Source organism: Oryctolagus cuniculus, chromosome 2 (assembly GCF_051225735.1).
Source record: "Oryctolagus cuniculus isolate XC-2025 breed Fujian yellow rabbit chromosome 2, ASM5122573v1, whole genome shotgun sequence".
Taxonomy (NCBI): domain Eukaryota; kingdom Metazoa; phylum Chordata; class Mammalia; order Lagomorpha; family Leporidae; genus Oryctolagus; species Oryctolagus cuniculus.
This window is the reverse complement of record NC_142868.1, coordinates 180,164,355-180,182,679: the sequence shown is the minus strand read 5'-3', so window position 1 is coordinate 180,182,679 and position 18,325 is coordinate 180,164,355. Positions and strand designations below refer to the sequence as shown.

The 18,325-nt window shown below is 47.6% G+C and overlaps 1 protein-coding gene across 2 annotated transcripts; it reads left to right on the top strand.

Annotated features, from left to right (window-relative positions):
• The first annotated feature begins 5,686 nt into the window (after positions 1 to 5,686).
• On the top strand, positions 5,687 to 18,325 carry MRPL33 (mitochondrial ribosomal protein L33). 2 transcript variants are annotated; one of them, XM_089326628.1, is made up of 5 exons: positions 5,687 to 5,738; positions 7,440 to 7,458; positions 11,070 to 11,121; positions 12,172 to 12,278; positions 17,905 to 18,325. In XM_089326628.1, the coding sequence occupies exons 1-5, from the start codon at positions 5,717 to 5,719 to the stop codon at positions 17,987 to 17,989; spliced, it is 285 nt and encodes a 94-aa protein (XP_089182754.1). In that variant the 5' UTR covers positions 5,687 to 5,716; the 3' UTR covers positions 17,990 to 18,325. The 2 variants fall into 2 exon arrangements, with proteins under 2 accessions (XP_089182754.1, XP_017196340.1); XM_017340851.4 differs by lacking the exon at positions 11,070 to 11,121.

The following is an 18,325-nucleotide window of genomic DNA, read 5'->3' as shown; positions in this document are numbered from 1 at the left end:
GCCTCTGCACAGTTGGGCGGTGTGTGCAGGGAGCTGCCAGTGGTAGGAAATGCATCAAAAGTTCATGGGAAAATGAAATTAAAAGATAGCTGATGCAAAAAAATGGAAATTGTATATATGTTTATGGAAAATATGCATCATGAGAAACCTCTGTGTGAATTTCATATCTAGCTGTTTTTATGGCTACATATAGAAACTCATATGATGGGGCCCCAGGGCACTGTGGGTAGGGTTTAAAGCCTTTAACTGGAATCCAGAGGAGTAGGGTTAGGAGGGGACACAGCCGTCGGCAGTCCAGAGCTGTGATCATCCATGGCGTCCAGGATTCTGAAGATGTCTTTTTTATTTATTTATTTATTTTTTGACAGGCAGAGTGGACAGTGAGAGAGAGACACAGAGAGAAAGGTCTTCCTTTGCCATTGGTTCACCCTCCAATGGCCGCCACGGCCAGCGCGCTGCGGCCTGTGCACCACGCTGATCCGATGGCAGGAGCCAGGTACTTATCCTGGTCTCCCATGGGTGCAGGGCCCAAGCACTTGGGCCATCCTCCACTGCACTCCCGGGCCACAGCAGAGAGCTGGCCTGGAAGAGGGGCAACCGGGACAGAATCTGGTGCCCCGACCGGGACTAGAACCCAGTGTGCCAGTGCCGCAAGGCGGAGGATTAGCCTAGTGAGCTGTGGCGCCGGCCTGAAGATGTCTTTTTAAGAAGTGTGGTTCTGGGGTAGGCACTGTGGAGCAGTGGGTCAAGCCGCCGCCTGTGACATCAGCGTCCCACAGGTGATTGCCTGTTTGATTCCCGGCCGCTCTGCTTCAGATGCAGCTCCCTGCTAATGCGCCTGGGAGGAGGCAGCCAAAGATGGCCCATGTACTTGGGCCCCTGCCACCCATGTGGGAGAACAGTATGGAGCTCCAGGCTGCTGACTTAAGCCTGGTCATTGCAGCCGTGTGGGGAGTGAACCAGCGGATGGGAGATATCTTTCTATCTCTTTCTCTTTGTCCCTCTGCCTTTCAAATAAATAAAATACATATTTTTTTTAAAAATTAATTTATTTGAAAGAGTTATACAGAGAGAGGGAGAGACAGAGAGAGATCTTCATCTGCTGGTTCATTCTGCAGATAGCCACAATGGCCAGGGAAGCCAGGAGCCAGGAGCTTCCTCCATGTCTCCCACCTGGGTGGCAGGGGCCCAGACACTTGGGTCGTCCTCTGTTGCTTTTTCCAGGCCATTAGAGGAGCTGGACAGGGAGCAGAGCAGCTGGGACACAATCCAGCGCCCATACGGGAGGCCAGGGTTGCAGGCTGCGGTTTAACTTGCTACATCACAACGCCAGCCCCAGTAAAATAACGTCTTTACAAAAAGTGCAGTTTTATTGTACATTATGAACTTCTGAGACAGACTTCATGTAAATGAAGGTTCCATGGTTTAAAGTAAAGCTTGGGGCTGGCACCGAGGCTCACTAGGCTAATCCTCTGCCTGCGGTGCTGGCACCCGGGGTTCTAGTCCCGGTCCGGGTGCCGGATTCTGTCCCGGTTGCCCCTCTTCCAGTCCAGCTCTCTGCTGTGGCCCGGGAAGGCAGTGGAGGATGACCCAAGTGCTTGGGCCGTGCACCCGGGTGCATGGGAGACCAGGAGGAAGCACCTGGTTCCTGGCTTTGGATCGGCGCAGCGCGCTGGCCTTAGAAGCCATTTGGGGGTTGAACCAACAGAAGGAAGACCTTTCTCTCTATCTCTCTCTCTCACTGTCTAACTCTGCCTGTCAAATAAATAAATAAATAAAGTAAAGCTTGGAATCCACTTATCTAGTCCAGTGGCTGTGTCAGGTTTTGGCTTCCACCTACCCCTCCCCACCCCCTAAAAGAACCAGAGCACCTGTGAGGAATACCTCATTCCAGGCTGGGAGCATGGAAAGTACGAGGTTAGCTAAGACAGCTTTTGACAGGAAGCGAGGAAGGCATCCTCGCCAGGGAACACCGGACTGGCTGGAAGGGGCTCCCAATGGCCAGCTTTGGAAAATTCTGAGCATCAGAAAAAATAAAGACTATAGATGATTATGAAACAGTGGGTAAAAATTCAGTATAGTGATACTAAAAAATTAAAGAAAGTTTAGGAAGGGGGAAAAACTTCTTTGCCATCACTGAAAATGACTTTTTTAAAAAAAATATTTTTCGGGGCCAGCGTGTGGCCTAACAGGTAAAGCCACTACCTGCAACACTGGCATGCTGTGTGAGTGCTGGTTTGAGTCTCTGCTGTTCCCGCTGTGAAATAGGATAATTCATATCCCAAAGAAGCACCCTAGAGAAAACTGGAAAGGGAAAGCAAGTGTACCTTTACAGTGGAGAGATCTAGAGACCATCCAACTAAGCACTGGCAACAGACAACCCAACATCCTGGGGCTCTTGGTATGTAGCGACACGGAGTTTAGAGCGTCACTCATGAAATCCTCTTGTCAAAAATGTCTTATGTGGCACATACTCCAGCCTTTAAATCTACCTTCCAATTTACAAGAAATGCAGGGGTTAGGAGAACAAATGAAATGAGGAAAACAATGAGACAAATCCAGAATATGAGACACTCCACAAGTAATGAGGTCAGCCTCTGAAAAAATTCAGTGTCATGAAGAAAAGTAAATGAGGGCTTTTGTTTTAGACTGGAAAAGATTAAAGATTTATGACAACTAAAGGCACCGTATGAGCCGTGATTGGGTACTGTTTTCAAGAAACCAGCTGCTAAGATACTTTGAATGTGACCAGTATTGATTTTTACAGGAATGAAAATAATGTTACAGCTATAATGATCCTATTCTTAAGAGATACTTGCTAATGTATTAGGGGTGAAGGGTCACGGTGTCTGCAATTTACTTGCACATAGCTCAGCAAAACCCAGCACTCTATTACACACACACATCAATATACATAGAATCTATTTGCTGAATTGGATATATGATCATGGTTTGTTCATTGTACTACCTTTTCAACTTTTTAATTTTTTTGTACTTTTTTAAATTTTTACTTATTTTTCAGGTAGAGTTATAGACAGAGAGAGACAGAGAGAAAGGTCTTCCTTCTGTTGGTTCACCCCCCAAATGGCCACAACGGCCGGTGCTGCACCCATACGAAGCCAGGAGCCAGGTGCTTCCTCCTGGTCTCCCATACACCCAGGTGCAGGGGCCCAAGTACTTGGGCCATCCTCCACTGCCTTCCCGGGCCACAGCAGAGAGCTGGACTGGAAGAGGAGCAACCGGGACTAGAACCGGCACCTATATGGGATGCTGGCACTGCAGGCAGAGGATTAACCAAGTGAGCCACGGCACCGGCCCTCAACTTTTTTTTTTTTTTTCATAAAAAATTAGTGTATGGGGAGAATACTGTACAGACTTAGGCCTCAGTTTGTATCTGTATTGTTTTTGAGATTTATTTATTTACTTGTTTATTTAGAGAGATATCATCCATTTGTTGACTTACTCCCCAAATTAGGGAGCTGGAGTAGAGGCAGAGCAGTTGGGATTTGAACTGTTGCTCCGATATGGGATGCCAACATTGCAAGTAGCAGCTTAGCTCGCCGCACCACGCTGCCTGCGCTGGTATCTGTGGCTTTAAAAAGATCACAGGTGACTCTTGTGTGCAGGCAGGGCTGAGAGTCATTGACCTAGTGGGTGAAGCTTGAAAAGTGGCTTTCCAACAGAGAATGAATTCCAGAATTCATATTCTTTGGCTTCCAGTCCTGTGCTCTTTTCTTGCAAATCCTGTAAAGGGATTTCTCAGATAAGTAACCTTATCCTCTTGAACACCTAAAGCTCTTTTTTGTCAATAACTGAACTGTACATGATAAGGAAGGATTTGGGTACCTGGAAGGTGCTCAGTTTTTGAAAGGGAGGTGAACATCAAGAAGTATTAGAGGGAGAAAAATGCTATTACTAGTACCAAGGGCAAGGACAGTCTGAATTTAAAAAATTGAATTGTGGGGTGGGTATTTGGTTAAGATATTGGAGGGCTTGGTTTCCTGATTCCAGTTTCCTGTGAATGCATACCCTAAGAAGCAGTGGTAATAACTGTGGTAATAACAAATGCTTGAGCCTCTGTCACACACCTGGGGGACCCGGCTCGCCCAGTTCCTGGCTCCGGGGCCACTGCAGTCATTTGAGTGAACAATGATTGGGAAGTAGACTTTCTCTCTCTCAATCTAATAAAAATTTAGAAACATATTGGAGAGCTGAATTATTTTAAATTTTATTACTTTCAGTGGAGATAATCCATGAGATTGAATCTTATTTCACATACCCATAAGATGTAACACATAGATAAAAACGACAGCCTAGAAAAAAATTACAGTTGGGAAATCAGGCTTTTGATGAGGCCTCTGGTATTGGAAGAGCTCAATTTTCTTGCAGAGACATAAAGAATTAATGATGGGGGCTGGCAATGCGGTGTAGTGGGTCAAGCAGCTGCCTGCGGCGCTGGCATTCTATATGGGTACTGGTTTGTATCCTGGTTGCTCCTGTTCCAATCCAGCTCTCTGTTATGGCTTGGGAAAGCAGTGGAAGATGGCTCAAATGCTTGGACCCCTGCGCCTGCATGGGAGACCTGGAAGAAACTCCTGGCTCCTGGCTTCAGGTCAGACCAGCTCCGGCTGCTGTGGCCTTTTGCGGGAGGGAACCAGTGGATTCAAGACCTTTCTCTCTCTCTGTAACTCTACCTCTCTAATAAGTAAATAAAATCTTTTAAAAAAAGAATTAATGATGGCAAAATGATAGATCCCAGTGTCTAGCAACAAAGGCATGGGTCTTATTTTGACTTAGCTACTTACTAGTTTTGGAGTATTAGACAAGTGATGTGAGTGCTGCCAGTCTGTTATTCCAACCCTGTTGTCAGGCCTGCTGGGCGTTTGGATACAGCAGGTAAGGGGATGCCTACTTTCATGCCTTCCTAGAGTTCTAACAGATAATTAAGGAATAGGGGCCACCCAAGGGGAGAGACTAACTCGGGAGGCCTTAACTAGCGGGATATGGCGCTTGTTAACAGAGGCTTTCCAAAAGCAGGCACCATTCTAAGGAGCTATACTGGGTCCGGTCATCTTGCACGGTTGAGTCAACACGGTTCCTGGCTCTAATGCAGGTGCTTGCCATTATTTAGTGAAGCAAATATGGGAAGCACCTACCTTTGACCCAGGAGAACAAGTGAGGGCCTGTGGCATGACCCCCGGACACTAACAGGGTCTTCTTCAGGGGCTGGGGCGTGTGAAGACACTGCTTGGGACGCCTGCATCCCACGACTAAATCCCAGCTCTGCTTCCCACTCCAGCTGCCTCTTACTGAGCACCTTGAAAGCAGGCAGGAGATGGCTGAAGTACTTGGGTCGCTGGCACCGTGTGGGAGGGAGACTGGTCCTGAGTTCCGGGCTCCTGGCTTCACCGGGAGCCCAGCTCTGGTTGTGGGCGGTTGAGAAGTGAATAAGCGGGTAGAAGACTTCTCTGTCTCTCTGCCTTTCAAGATAAAACTTTTAAGTCCTTTTCCAGAAGGCAAAGGGATTCCAACCACCCTAACAACAAAATCAAAACAGAGTGGGGAAAACAGACAAAAGGGCCAGATAACTTGCGGGCTGGGGGGCGTGGCTTAGACACTTCCCAGAATACTCTTCCGGAGCCGACCCGTGCCCCGGAAGCAGTTGTCTGTAGAGGGACTTCGGGGCGGTTCCGGAGACTGCACGGGAGCTGCCGCCATGTTCCTCTCAGCGGTCTCCTGTAAGTGGGGCTGGAGGCGGCGGCGAGGGCGGGGGGCCGTGACATTCCCGCTCCAGGATGATTGTGCAAACCGGCCGGGAAGCCGCCGCTGCGGATTTCCCCGGCCTTCGGGACACGAGCCCGGCATGCTCCGAGGCGCGCTGGCTGCCGGGGCGGGCGGGCGGGCTCCGGCCATGTGCGGTGCTGTCGGGGTTCGCGCGCGGTTCGCTGGGCGCGGCGGCGTCTGTTTCCGAGGAGTGGGCGTTTTCCACCTGTCTCCGTAGGGATTTGTCCGCAGAATCACTGGGCGTCCCGACAGGGAGGGACCCCAGATTTCTTAGTCCGCTCCTTTGGAACTCTTAACGATAAGGAAACGTTTTCCCAGAGGGGCAGCGGGTTGCCCAGCGCCGCCCAGCTGGCCGGGGAAGCCGCCCTCCGGCTCGGTTGTCTGCCCTTCCAGGCGTCCAGCTGATTTCCCAAGTAGGCTTAGTGCCCTCCTCCACCCGACGGGCTGGGTGCAGTCTGCAAAGGTTGGCTTACCAAACAAGAGACCTGTTCCACTGCAGATTACTTACTTGCACTTCAGAAGAGGGAACACTGGAGCAGATACTAACTGTAGAAGTCAGGGTACTGGCCCAGCTGAAAATGAGATTGTGTGACGTACTACAGAAGGGCCTGATCGGATCTTTGCATCTTCCGTCTATAAAATGATGGCGGCGTCCCAACATCCGGGGAATTCGAGGAGGCTTCACACATTTCATGAAAAATGTGTATTACGAAAAAACTGCATAGATTCCAAAATTTTTGCACGAAAAGAATTTTTTTAAAAAGATTTTACATATTTATTTGAGAAGTAGAGTCACAGACAGTGAGAGGGAGAGACAGGTGTTCCATCCACTGGTTCACTCCCCAGATGGCCGCAACGACTGGAACTGTGGCAATTTGAAGCCAGGAGCTTATTCCAGGCCTCCTATTTGGGTGCAGGGCCCCAAACACTTGGGTCATTTTCTACTGCTTTTCTGGTCCACAGCAGAGAGCTGGAATAGAAGCTGCCGGGACTGGAACCGGCGTCCATATGGGATGCTGGTGCTGCAGATGGAGGATTAACCTACTGCACCACAGCGCTGGCCCTGAAAATAATTTTTTAAATATTTATTTTATTTATTTGAAAGAGTTACAGAGAGTGGGAGGGCGAGTATGTTGGGAAGAATCACTATATTCCTAAAGTTGTACTTATGAAATTTGTACTCAGTAAATAAAAGATTTCTTTGGGATTAAAAAAGTTATAGAGAGTGCGAGAGGCCTTCCGCTCGCTGGTTTACTCCCCAAATGGCCGCAACTGCCGGAGACAGTGGGAAGCCAAGAGCTTCTTCTGGGTCTCCCACATGGGTGCAGGGGCCCAAAGACTTGAGCCATCTTCCACTGCTTTCCCAGGCACATTGGCAGGGAACGAGATTGGGTGTAGCGAATGTGACTTGAACTGGCGCCCCTGTGGGGTGCTGGCACTGCAGGTGGTGGCTTTAACCCACTGCGCCACAGTGCTGTCCCCGCACAAAAAAATGTTTAAATTCCATTTTCCATGAACCTTTGAAGTCCCTTCCCATTACTTATTCCATACGTTGAATATTTTTGGTTAGTACTGACATTATATGAACTTTGCTTAAGAATGATAATTAATTAAATTTTTATTTTCCTTTCCAACCTTTTCTCTCTACAAAACAGTTGCCAAGAGCAAGTCAAAGTAAGTAAAGATTTTTCTTTTTAAAAACTTGTTTATGTTAAACTTTTAGTTCAGCTGCTACCAGTGCATCCTTATATTAAGCTAAGCATTTGGCCTTGGTATCTTAAAAGTTGGTTTGAGGGTTATGTAGTTGATTATTTTGTATGTATGAATGCTTTTCAGTACGTTTAGATGCTCCTCAGTTTAGCATGGGGCTGTGTCTTGATACACTCATCATAAATTGAAAATGCAGGGGCCGGTGCTATGGCATAACAGGTAAAGCTTCTGCCTGCAGCGCCAGCATCCTATATGGGCGCTGGTTCAAATCCCGGCTGCTCCACTTCTTATCCAGCTCTCCTTTTCCAATCCAGCTCTCTGCTATGGCCTGGGAAAGCAGTAGAAGATGGCCCAAGTCCTTGGGCCCCTGCACCCACATGGGAGACCTGGGGGAAGCTCCTGGTGGCTGGTCTGGATTGGTGCAGCTCCAGCTGTTGGTGGCCGTTTGGGGAGTGAAGCACAGGTAGAAGACCTCTCTCTCTGTAACTCTATCAAATAAATCTTTAAAAAAAAGAAAAGAAAAGAAAATGCATTCTCTGTGCCTGCTGAACATCACAGCTTCACACAGAGTGCACTACAGGGCGTCGGTGAGCACATTGCTGGCCAGGTGCTGTGTTCTGGCTGTTCCCACACAGCATCTTTTTTTTTCTGTGTTTTTTTGTTTGTTTGTTTGTTTGTTTTTTTGGCAGGCAGAGTGGACAGTGAGAGAGACAGAGAGAAAGGTCTTCCTTTGCCGTTGGTTCACCCTCCAGTGGCTGCTGTGGCTGGGGCGCTGCGGCCAGCGCACCGCGCTGATCCGAAGGCAGGAGCCAGGAGCCAGGTGCTTCTCCTGGTCTCCCATGGGGCGCAGGGCCCAAGTACTTGGGCCATCCTCCACTGCACTCCCTGGCCACAGCAGAGAGCTGGCCTGGAAGAGGGGCAACCGGGACAGAATCCAGTGCCCCGACCGGGACTAGAACCCGGTGTGCTGGCGCCGCTAGGCGGAGGATTAGCCTAGTGAGCCGCGGTGCTGGCCCCACGCAGCATCTTGAGAGAGGTTTGCTTGTCGCTAGCCCAGGAAAAGGTCAGAACTTGAAATCTGGCTTCTGCTGAATCCACGTCACTTTCACACCATCATGAAGTCCAAAAGTCCCCAGTCAGTTGGAGTGACCAAGTCCTGAGTCAGTGGCTGTCCAACACAGAGTGACCAAGTCATTTTGTACAGTGGAACAGACTTTGGGATTCAGAACCATCAGAGTGAGTTAGAAGACCTAATTACTTGGTTAGAAGACCTCTTGGTATCTTTTCCAGTCCCAGATTTATTAGCTCACTGTTTTGTTCCTAAATAAACCGTTATGTTGTTTGTTGTTTGGACTACCACCATTTTTTTCTGTGTCCAGAAATTGAGGATCAGAGGTCATTTGTTTAGAGCACACTATAGGAATCCAGCGAACAAACCGACTTGATGAAATCATGCAGTCTGTTTTAATGAAGTTTGTAATTCTTTGCATTAATGGTATAACCATCTCAAAAGAAGCAAAGTAAATTAAGGATTCCATGTGTATAGAAAGACTAGAAACACTAAACTGGTATTTCAGAATAAATATTGTAGACAACAACTGAAGATTTTATGTACATTAAAAATAGGATAATTCAAAATCACCGTTTGCTTAGAACATGGGATATCAAAAATCCTTTTTTTCTATTAAATTTAAAGAAAACATATATTAATGTTTTCCTGCTAATAAAAGATACTGGGATTCAGATAGCTTTTCCTTCCATCCAGTTGTTTACATCAAAATTCTTTTTTTAAGATTTATTTATTTATTTGAAAGAGTTACACAGAGAGAGGAGAGGCAGAGAGAGAGAAGTCTTCTGTCCGATGGCTCACTCCCCAGTTGGCCGCAACGGCCGGAGCCGCGTGGATCCAAAGCCAGGAGCCAGGAGCTTCTCTGGGTCTCCCACACAGGTGCAGGGGCCCAAGGACTTGGACCATCTTCTACTGCTTTCCCAGGCCATAGCAGAAAGCTGGATTGGAAGAGGAGCAGCCGGGACTAGAACCGGCACCCATATGGGATGCCGGCGCTTCAGGTGAGGGTGTTAACCCACTGTGCCACAGCGCTGGCCCCAGATTTCTTTTTCTTTTCAAAGATTTGTTTATTTTATTTGAAAGGCAGAGTTAAAGAGAGATGGGGAGAGACAGAGAGAACTATCCACTGGTTCACTCCCCAAGACTGCAACAGCTAGAGCTGGGCCAGTCTGAAGCCAGGAGCTTCTTCAGGGTCTCCCTTGTGGGTGCAGGGGCCCAAACATTTGGACCATTCTCCACTGCTTTCCAAGGCACATTAGCAGGGAGTTGGATCAGAAATGGAGCAGCCAGGACCTGAACCAGCATCCATATGAGATGTTGGCGCTGCATGCAGCGGCTTTACCTACTATGCCACAGTGCTGGCTCTGTTTGTTTTTATTAGAAAGAGACAGAGAAGGTGGAAAGAGATCTTTCATCTGTTGCTTCACTCCTCATATGGCCTTTATGGCCAGGACTGGGCCAGGCTAAAGCCAGAAGCCAGGAGCTTCACCCAGGCCTCCCACATGGGTGGCTGGGGCTCAAGTCCTTAGTCTATCTTCCTCTGCTTTCCCAGGCACAGTAGCAGGGAGTTGGATCAGAAGTGGAGCAGCTGAGACTTGAACCAGTGATTATATGGGATGTTGGCATTGTAGCTGGCAGCTTAACCCACAGTGCCAGCCTTTATTGTCAGAATTCTTCACCTCCTGGGCAGGCAGTGTGGTGCAGCAGTTTAAGTCTCTACTTGGGGTGCCTGCATACCATTGCAGACTGCCTGGGTTTGCGGTCTGCCTCCGCTTCTGATCCAGCAGCCTGTTAATGCATCCGAGAGGCCCAGATACTTCGGTTCCTGCCGCCGACGTGGGAATCCCAGTTGGAGTTCATGGTTACTGGCTTCAGCCTGGCCTAGTGCCAGCTGTTGTAGGCAGTTGGGGAATGAAGCAGCAGATGGAAAATCTGTGTGTGTCTCCTTCTCTGTCATTCTACCTTTGAAATAAATCCTAAAAAGAACAGGGCTGGCCACTGTTATACAGGGGTTAAATGTCACTTGTAACACTGGTATGCCATATCAGAATGCTGATTCCAGTCCCAACTGTACCACTTCTGATCCAGCATCCTACTGATGCACCTGGAAAGGCAACAGAGGATGTTGCAAGAATTTGGTCCCTGCCATCATATGGGAGACCAGGATGGAGTTTCTGGCTTTGGCCTGGCCCAGACCTGACTGTTTCCGCCATTTGGGGAGTGAAGTAGCAGATGAGAGATCTTTCTTGGACTCTGCTACTCTGCCTTTCAAATAAATAAATCTTAAAGAAGAAAATCATACATGATTCCTTACTCCAGGTTCTGTAGGAATCCCCTGGCTTTGGTTTCTGCAGAGATATTCCCTGCCTCTCATGTGGTTTTTACTCATGTGATTTTTTTTTAAGGTGTATTTCTTTATTTGAAAGGCAGAGTTACAAAGAGGGAGAGAGAGAGCAAGAGAGCAAGTGTGCTAACACTAGCTTCCATCCTCTGTTTTACCCCTCAAATGGCCACAACGGCTGGAGCTGGGCTGGTCCAAAGCCAGGAGCTTCTTCCAGGTACCCCATTGTGGGTGCAGGGAGCCCAAGCACTTGGGCCATCCTCTGCTGCTTTCCCAAGTATATTATCAGGGAGCTGGATCGGAAGTGAAGCAGCCAGAACTTGAACCAGTGCCCATATGGGATGCCAGCACTGCAGGTCATGGCTTTGCCTGCTACTCCACAGCGCCAGCCCCACTTGTGATATCTTTCATGTCTGCCTTGCGTTTTAGACCTTGTGTGCCAGCTCACCTTCCGTACTACCCTGTCAGCTCCTAAGGACACAAACACAGCCTTGCAAAGCTTTGTCTTTCCCATAGTGCTTTCCAGAGAGTAAGCAACTAATAGATACTTGTTGAATCTTTGTTGTTTGAATGACTGATTATCAGTTGTCCTATCAGCAAATATATGCCTTTTATGAACCACTGTGCTGAACATCAAAAGTGATGTACTGATGTGTCATATAGTCACTGATGCTTCAAATCTGTTATGTAATTAGATGAGAAATAAACTAGCTTGCCCTAGATGGCGTGGGTACAGGGCAAGATACCTGAAAAAGTACACACGATGTAGGTATGAAAAAGTCCAGCGAGGCCAACGTGGACTTCTTGCTTTGGGTGACTAACGTGAAGGGACACAAGGCTCGCACATTAGCAGTCTGGAACTTTGAATCCCTTCATTTTGTCCTTTCCTGACCACCCTTGTGCCTGGAAGAGAAGGCTCCTCTGAGACAGCCGTCTTTACAGTTGCCGTCTAACCAGCCATGGCTCCCAGGCTTTCTGTATTTCTTCCTCTCTGTACCTCAAGAAAGGTGGGCATCTGAGGCCAGTGCCACAGTGTGGCTTGGTTGTTCTTACTGTTTTGGTTGGGTTGTTACCAAGTCACTCCGTAGTGGGACAAACCTTGGGATTGTGTTCTATGGAAAACGTAGGCTGTCTCTGAACTGAACCTTCTCAGGGCCATGCGATGTGCCCCACGTAATACTATTTTCAGGGTTAAAAAATGTGCCGTGCTGTCATGACTGAGTTTAGTCTCTTCCTCAGCTTCTAACAGCTTACGCTTTAATCTCAGAACCATTCTGGTGAGAATGATCAGCCAGGCGGGGACGGGCTTCTCCTTCAACACCAAGAGGAGCCGGCTGCGGGAGAAGCTGACCCTTCTGCATTACGATCCAGTGGGTAAGCTTCAGGGAAGTTCGTCTGTCATAGATGAAGTGCTTTCCAGGCCCGACGCCTCCTTTCCAGGCTGCACAGCTCTGGTGGTTTTGTGGCACCTTTGATAGGGTAGCATTCACTCAGCAAATACATATAGAGTGTTTATTTTGGTGCTTGTTACTGTCCCGGGGTCTGGGATACCCCAGGACAGAGACAGATGCCGTCCCGGTTCTTGGCACTTAAGAGTCTGGGTTGAGAGGGAGAGAAGTGACAGCATTGTGATGAGCACTATGAGAGAATCAAGGGGGATGGGAGAAGGAGGATGAAGTGGGAGGAGGTGGGGAGTCTCCTTTGAGACGGGATAGAGCGGGGAACATCTTTCTAGGAGGCGATAGTTAACTGAAGACCTGAAGGTAAGAAATCAGTGACGTAGAGATGAGGAGGTACCATTCTAGAAACAAGTGTCTCGGAAGGGCTGGTTTGGTCTCCTGTGTTCGTCTGCCCCAGCGTTGGCAAGTTACTGGGTCCAGTGTGGGTTAAAGGAGTGTGGTGTCTCTAAATTAGTGCGGAAGGCTGGGAAGTTTGAATTTCCGTTTTGTGCCATCTACCAAATGCTGTAATGGTCATTTTAGATGGCCTCAGCAGAGAGAAGCATATGACAGAGACAAGGCCAGATTGTTTGCTCCTGATTGTTGTTGGTGGAAGCGTGGCTCGGTTCTCTAGTTCATGTGCAGATGTATGCAAAATAAGCTAGCAGACTAATTATTGTTTTCCAGCTTGCTTCATTTCATTTCTGTGCTCTTTATACTTGCTTCTTAATGCGGTCAGGGCTGCACTGGTGCCGGGAGGCATTTAGGAAAGGCTCCCAGAAGCTCGGTTGTCAGTTCAGAATGCTCGAGTTCCATTTTTAATAGAAACAAAATGCCCAGAAGTTCTTATGATATTCATATATCTGGTCATTTCATTATAACGGGAATTTCAGGTTTGTACCTGATGATTGGAAGTCTGAGTTTGAGGCCGATTCCTTATATAGTAGAAAAATTGTTGGAAGGACAAAGTTTGATTTGGGGTTCTTGTGGTATTTTTCTTCCTCTGACTTGGTGTTAATGAAAAAAATGCAAAGTGATGAACTTTATAATAATCTTTTTCTACCATTTAAACTCCTCTAGAATTTATTTTTTGGAACTTGTACAACACTAATGATTATTGAATAACCTTTGTTGATAATTTAAGTACAGAAATGTGTTGAAAATGTTATCTTTAATGTGGTTGTAGTAGGAGTGTAAAATAGTGATTTTAATTTTTTTTAAAGATTTTATTTATTTGAGAGGTAGAGTTATAGACAGAGAGAGGGAAAGACAAAGAGAAACATCTTCCATCCACTGGTTCACTCCCCAAATGGCTGCAACAGCTAGAGCTGGGCCGATCCAAAGCCAAGAGCCAGGAGCTTCTTCTGGGTCTCCCACATGGGTGCAGGAGCCCAAGCACTTGGGCCATCCTCCACTGCTTTCCCAGGCCACAGCAGAGAGCTGGATCGGAAGAGGAGCAGCTGGGATTAGAACCGGTGTCCATATGGGATGCTGGTGCCACAGGTGGAGGCTTTACCTGCCATGCCACAGCGCCGGCCCTGATTTTGTTTTGAAATTCAGAAAGGACACGACCATAAACAGCTCTGAGCATAAGTTCATGTGGGAGAAAAGATTCATATATAGGCAGGTGTTTGGTGCAGTGGTTAAGCCTCTGCTTGAGCTGTCTGTATCCCATGTTGGAGTACCTGCGTTCAGCTTCCGGCTCCACTGACTGTTCTAGGTTCTTGCTAATGCACGTGCTGGGAGGCAGCAAGTGATGACTTGAGTGTGTGGGTCCCTGATACCCACAAAGGAGACCTCGTTTGAGTTCTGGGCCCCTTGGTTCAGCCTGGTGCAGCCCTAGCCTGGGCACTTTGAGTGAACCAACGGATGGAAGTTCTCTCTTTCCCTTTCAAATAAGTAAGAGAAATTAATTAATTAAAAATATTCATATTGGGCCGGTGCCGCGGCTCACTAGGCTAATCCTCCGCCTAGCGGCGCTGGCACCCCGGGTTCTAGTCCCGGTCGGGGCACCGGATTCTGTCCCGGTTGCCCCTCTTCCAGGCCAGCTCTCTGCTGTGGCCAGGGAGTGCAGTGGAGGATGGCCCAAGTGCTTGGGCCCTGCACCCCACGGGAGACCAGGAGAAGCACCTGGCTCCTGGCTCCTGCCATCGGATCAGCGCGGTGCGCCGGCCTCAGCACGCCAGCCGCGGCGGCCATTGGAGGGTGAACCAACGGCAAAGGAAGACCTTTCTCTCTGTCTCTCTCTCTCACTGTCCACTCTGCCTGTCAAAAAAAAAAAAAAAAAAAATTCATATTTACATTTCAAGTAGTTGGGTCACTGCCACTTGGCACTTGACCCCTCTACCCTGTAAGTGAATGAATGAGGAAATGGGTAAATAAATAAAGCAGCAGACAGACGTGTTCTGATCAGAATGGCCTGAGCCTTGACAGCACACCCTTGTCTGGACCGACGAGAAGAAGAGGGTGTTCTTAGACGGCGGCCTGCCTGGGTTCTGCCCCTCTGTTGAGTGCCCTGCAGACTTCTGTGACGAAGGTGTTTGCCTTGGGGCCTGCACCACTGCCCAGAGTAGCGTGGCGGTGCCCCCGGCGTAGTTCGCTGCGATGAGTTGTTAGTTTGAGGATGTCTTCTTAGTCCTTCATGAAGGAAACAGGCAAGGAAGCATGGACAAATTCCCAGGTGTCTGAGCATCTGCTAGTCCGCTGTGAAGAGCCAGCTGCCCCGTCCTTTCAGCCTCCTCTCTCGTACGTAACTAGATGCTCATTTCCAGGGAGGAGGGGTTAAAGGCTGAGGCATATGCTTAGTAAACGTAGTTAAAGATATGAAGGCTTATCATAAAGAGAATGAAAACTTGTCAGGTTTAATTCCTTGCATGACTAAACAAGACAATATAGACTTTAATTAAAACAGAATAGATTTAGGTTTGATGTAGGGAAAGAACTTGACAGATGCATTCTTCTATGAATTAAGCAGCAAATATTTTGACAGAAGATTTATGTTTATGATTGTAGATAGCACTGTGTCATTTCGACGCAGCTGACATGTCCTGAGTGCTCGCCGTGCGTCTGCACCAACCCTGTAAGGGAGGTGGTGGTCTCAGTATTTTGAGAAATTTACCCAGGGACACACAGTTGACAAATAATAGAGCCAGGATTTGAACCCGGCCTTTCTGGCTCTAAGTCCTTGTTCTGTCTGATATGTGGAGCCAACTTAATCTTCCTAAAACTAATATTCTGTTTAAAATTAGGGCCTTCCCCTCTGGTCAGCCTAGTGTTCGAGGCCACAGGTGCCCACTGCCATTCCTGCTTCCTGTTACGGTGCGCCTCTATCACAAGCCTTTTCCTGTTCCAGTTCGTCCAAATGCTGCCCTTCTCGGGGCAGCTTCACCCTCGCTGTGAGGCCTTCACCACCATTTCCTGTCCCCGCTGATCCTCAAGTTCCCAGGGGGTTTACTGGACATTCATCAGGCCCCTTATGCTGTGCTCATGTGTTAGGTCGGGGACTCAGACTTTGGTGAACTCCACATTGCTTAACGCAGTTCTGTGGACTTACACATTCTCTGAATACGGTAAATGTATCAAAGAATCTCCCTCAGTAAAGTCTTTCTCTGCTACTAATCTTAATCAGTTACTCTTTATCATGGTCATTGCAGCAGTTCCCCTTTTCACTCTTTTTTGTTTTTACCTTCATGTAGAAGAACACTGGGAAAATATTCGTTGTAGTAATATGGATGGGCACCTATTTTGGTTCTTCACTACCATCTTGTGGTTCTGTCTTCCATGGGGTCTTGGAAGGATCAATCCTGCTTCCGTTTTAGATGATTCAATGTGTGTTAGAAATATCCCTTACGTCTCATTTTATTTTTATTTTTGTTAATATTATAGATAACATTCTGGTGACTGGTTAATGGTTCCTAAATCCAGCTGCCCATCACAGTTGTCTGAGGAGTTTTACTGTAGACTTCTAGGGTGGGTGTTAGGTACAGCGGCTAAGATGTAGGGACGCCCTTGTCCCATTTCGGAGTGCCTGGGTCTGCTTCTGAGCCAGCTTCCTTCTAACGCATACCCGGGGAGACCAGAGGTGATGGCTCAGATACCTGGATTCCTGCAGCCCACATGGGAAACTGGGAGTGAATTCCAGGATCCTGTCTTTGGCTTGGCCCAGCTATGGCTGTTTAGGTATTTAGGGAGCGAACCAGCAAATGCAAGAGCTCTTTATGTCTGTCTCTGTCTCTGCCTTTCAAATTGAAAAGAAAAAAAAAAAGATTGTTATAAAAAAACCCCAGATTTCCAGTTTTACTCTAGCTCTGCTAGCAAACCAGAAATAGGGTATGGGTGGAGCTGAGAAGTAGGGATGTGGTGTGTGTGTGTGTGTGTATGTGTTTTTAGGATTTATTTATTTATTTGAAAGGCAGAGTTACAGAGAGGCAGAGAGAGAGAGAGGGGGGGGGGGGTTTCCATCCACTGGTTCACTCCCCAGATGGCTATAACAGCTGGAACTGAGCTAATCTGAAGCCAGGAGCTTTTTCCGGGTCTCCCACATGGGCACAGCGGCCCAAGGACTTGGGCCATCTTCTACTGCTTTCCCAGGCCACAGCAGAGAGCTGGATCGGAAGTGGAGCAGCTGGGGCTCAAACTGGCACCCATATGGGATGTCGGCGCTGCAGGCGTGGCTTTACCCACTATGCCACAGCACCGGCCCCAGGAATGTTTTAAATAAGTTTCCTAGCTAATTATTTGTCTTGGAAAGTTTGGGAATCTCATATATGGAGTCTATCAGGTTAGGGTGTGTGAATGTGTGTGTGTGTTTGTGTTTGTGTGTGTGTGCATGCGCACGCGTGCGTGCGTACGCATGCATGCACGTACAGGGTAGGGGGCTAAGGGCGAGAAGGGGGATGATATGCTGGAGTCACTGGGGTAATGGAGCATTGCGGGCCTTACAGGAACCGTGAGAGTCGTTTTCCCCAGCCACTGGCTTTTCATCCAGGCAGGCAGCCTTCTGTTCTGGTCCTGCTTCCGAGAACTCTGTTTGATATTATTTGCAGTGATGAGACTGGCTCCAATAGCCTATTACCAAACTAAAAAGTTCACATTTGGGTGTATTCAACCATCTCTGGAGACTAGAGGTTGTGTGCGTGTTTACTTTTCCAGCCTGGCCTCCTTGTCCATGGTCTGCTGTGTGTCTGGAATCCAGCTCGGTCTCTGCTTCCCCGCTGCTTACATGAGGAGACGGTACACGCGTGAAGGCCTTCTGTGTTTGCTCCTTTGCCCTAGTTCTGTGTTTAACAAGCACATTTCACATTGGTTGAAATAGGACCTTGTGGGTTGCCAAGGATGCTGCTGATTGGCTGGCGACCCTACCCTGTTTTCTTAACCATTTTCCCCAGTTTTCTCTGGCTCCTGGGATTGAGGAGTTGAGTTTGCAAATCAACCACGTCCTCATGTCAAAGGAATAGCAAAATAGGAGAAGGGAGGGCCCATGATCTGGTGCATGTTTTTAATAAACACTGTGATGACGCTTTTCCAGTTTTCTGCTATAATCCTTTTCTCTCCCCCCACAGTGAACAAAAAAGTCCTCTTCGTGGAACAGAAAAAAATACGCTCACTCTAAATAATGGACTGAAAATGTACTTGATTTCTAAATGAGAAGACTAAGGGCGGGATACTGATTCAGAAATCTGCAGTGTGTAATAAAGAAGAGGAAATGGCACGGAATCGCTGCCTCCTGTGATTTGAAGGCCATTGTGAAAGGAAACAATGCAGCGAAAGAAAGTTCTTCATATTAGGACACATATTATTGCCTCATATTTATTTATCTTGCTGGATATTTTTATAGCCCTTAATAAAAAATGTTAAAATAGCCTGTGCTATTGTCTTTCAATGATGTTTTCCCCCACAATTTGGAATTAAAAAAACCCAACCACATTACCAAAAAAATAACCATTGTTTCATGTAATAAAAGATATTTTTCCATAATGAAAA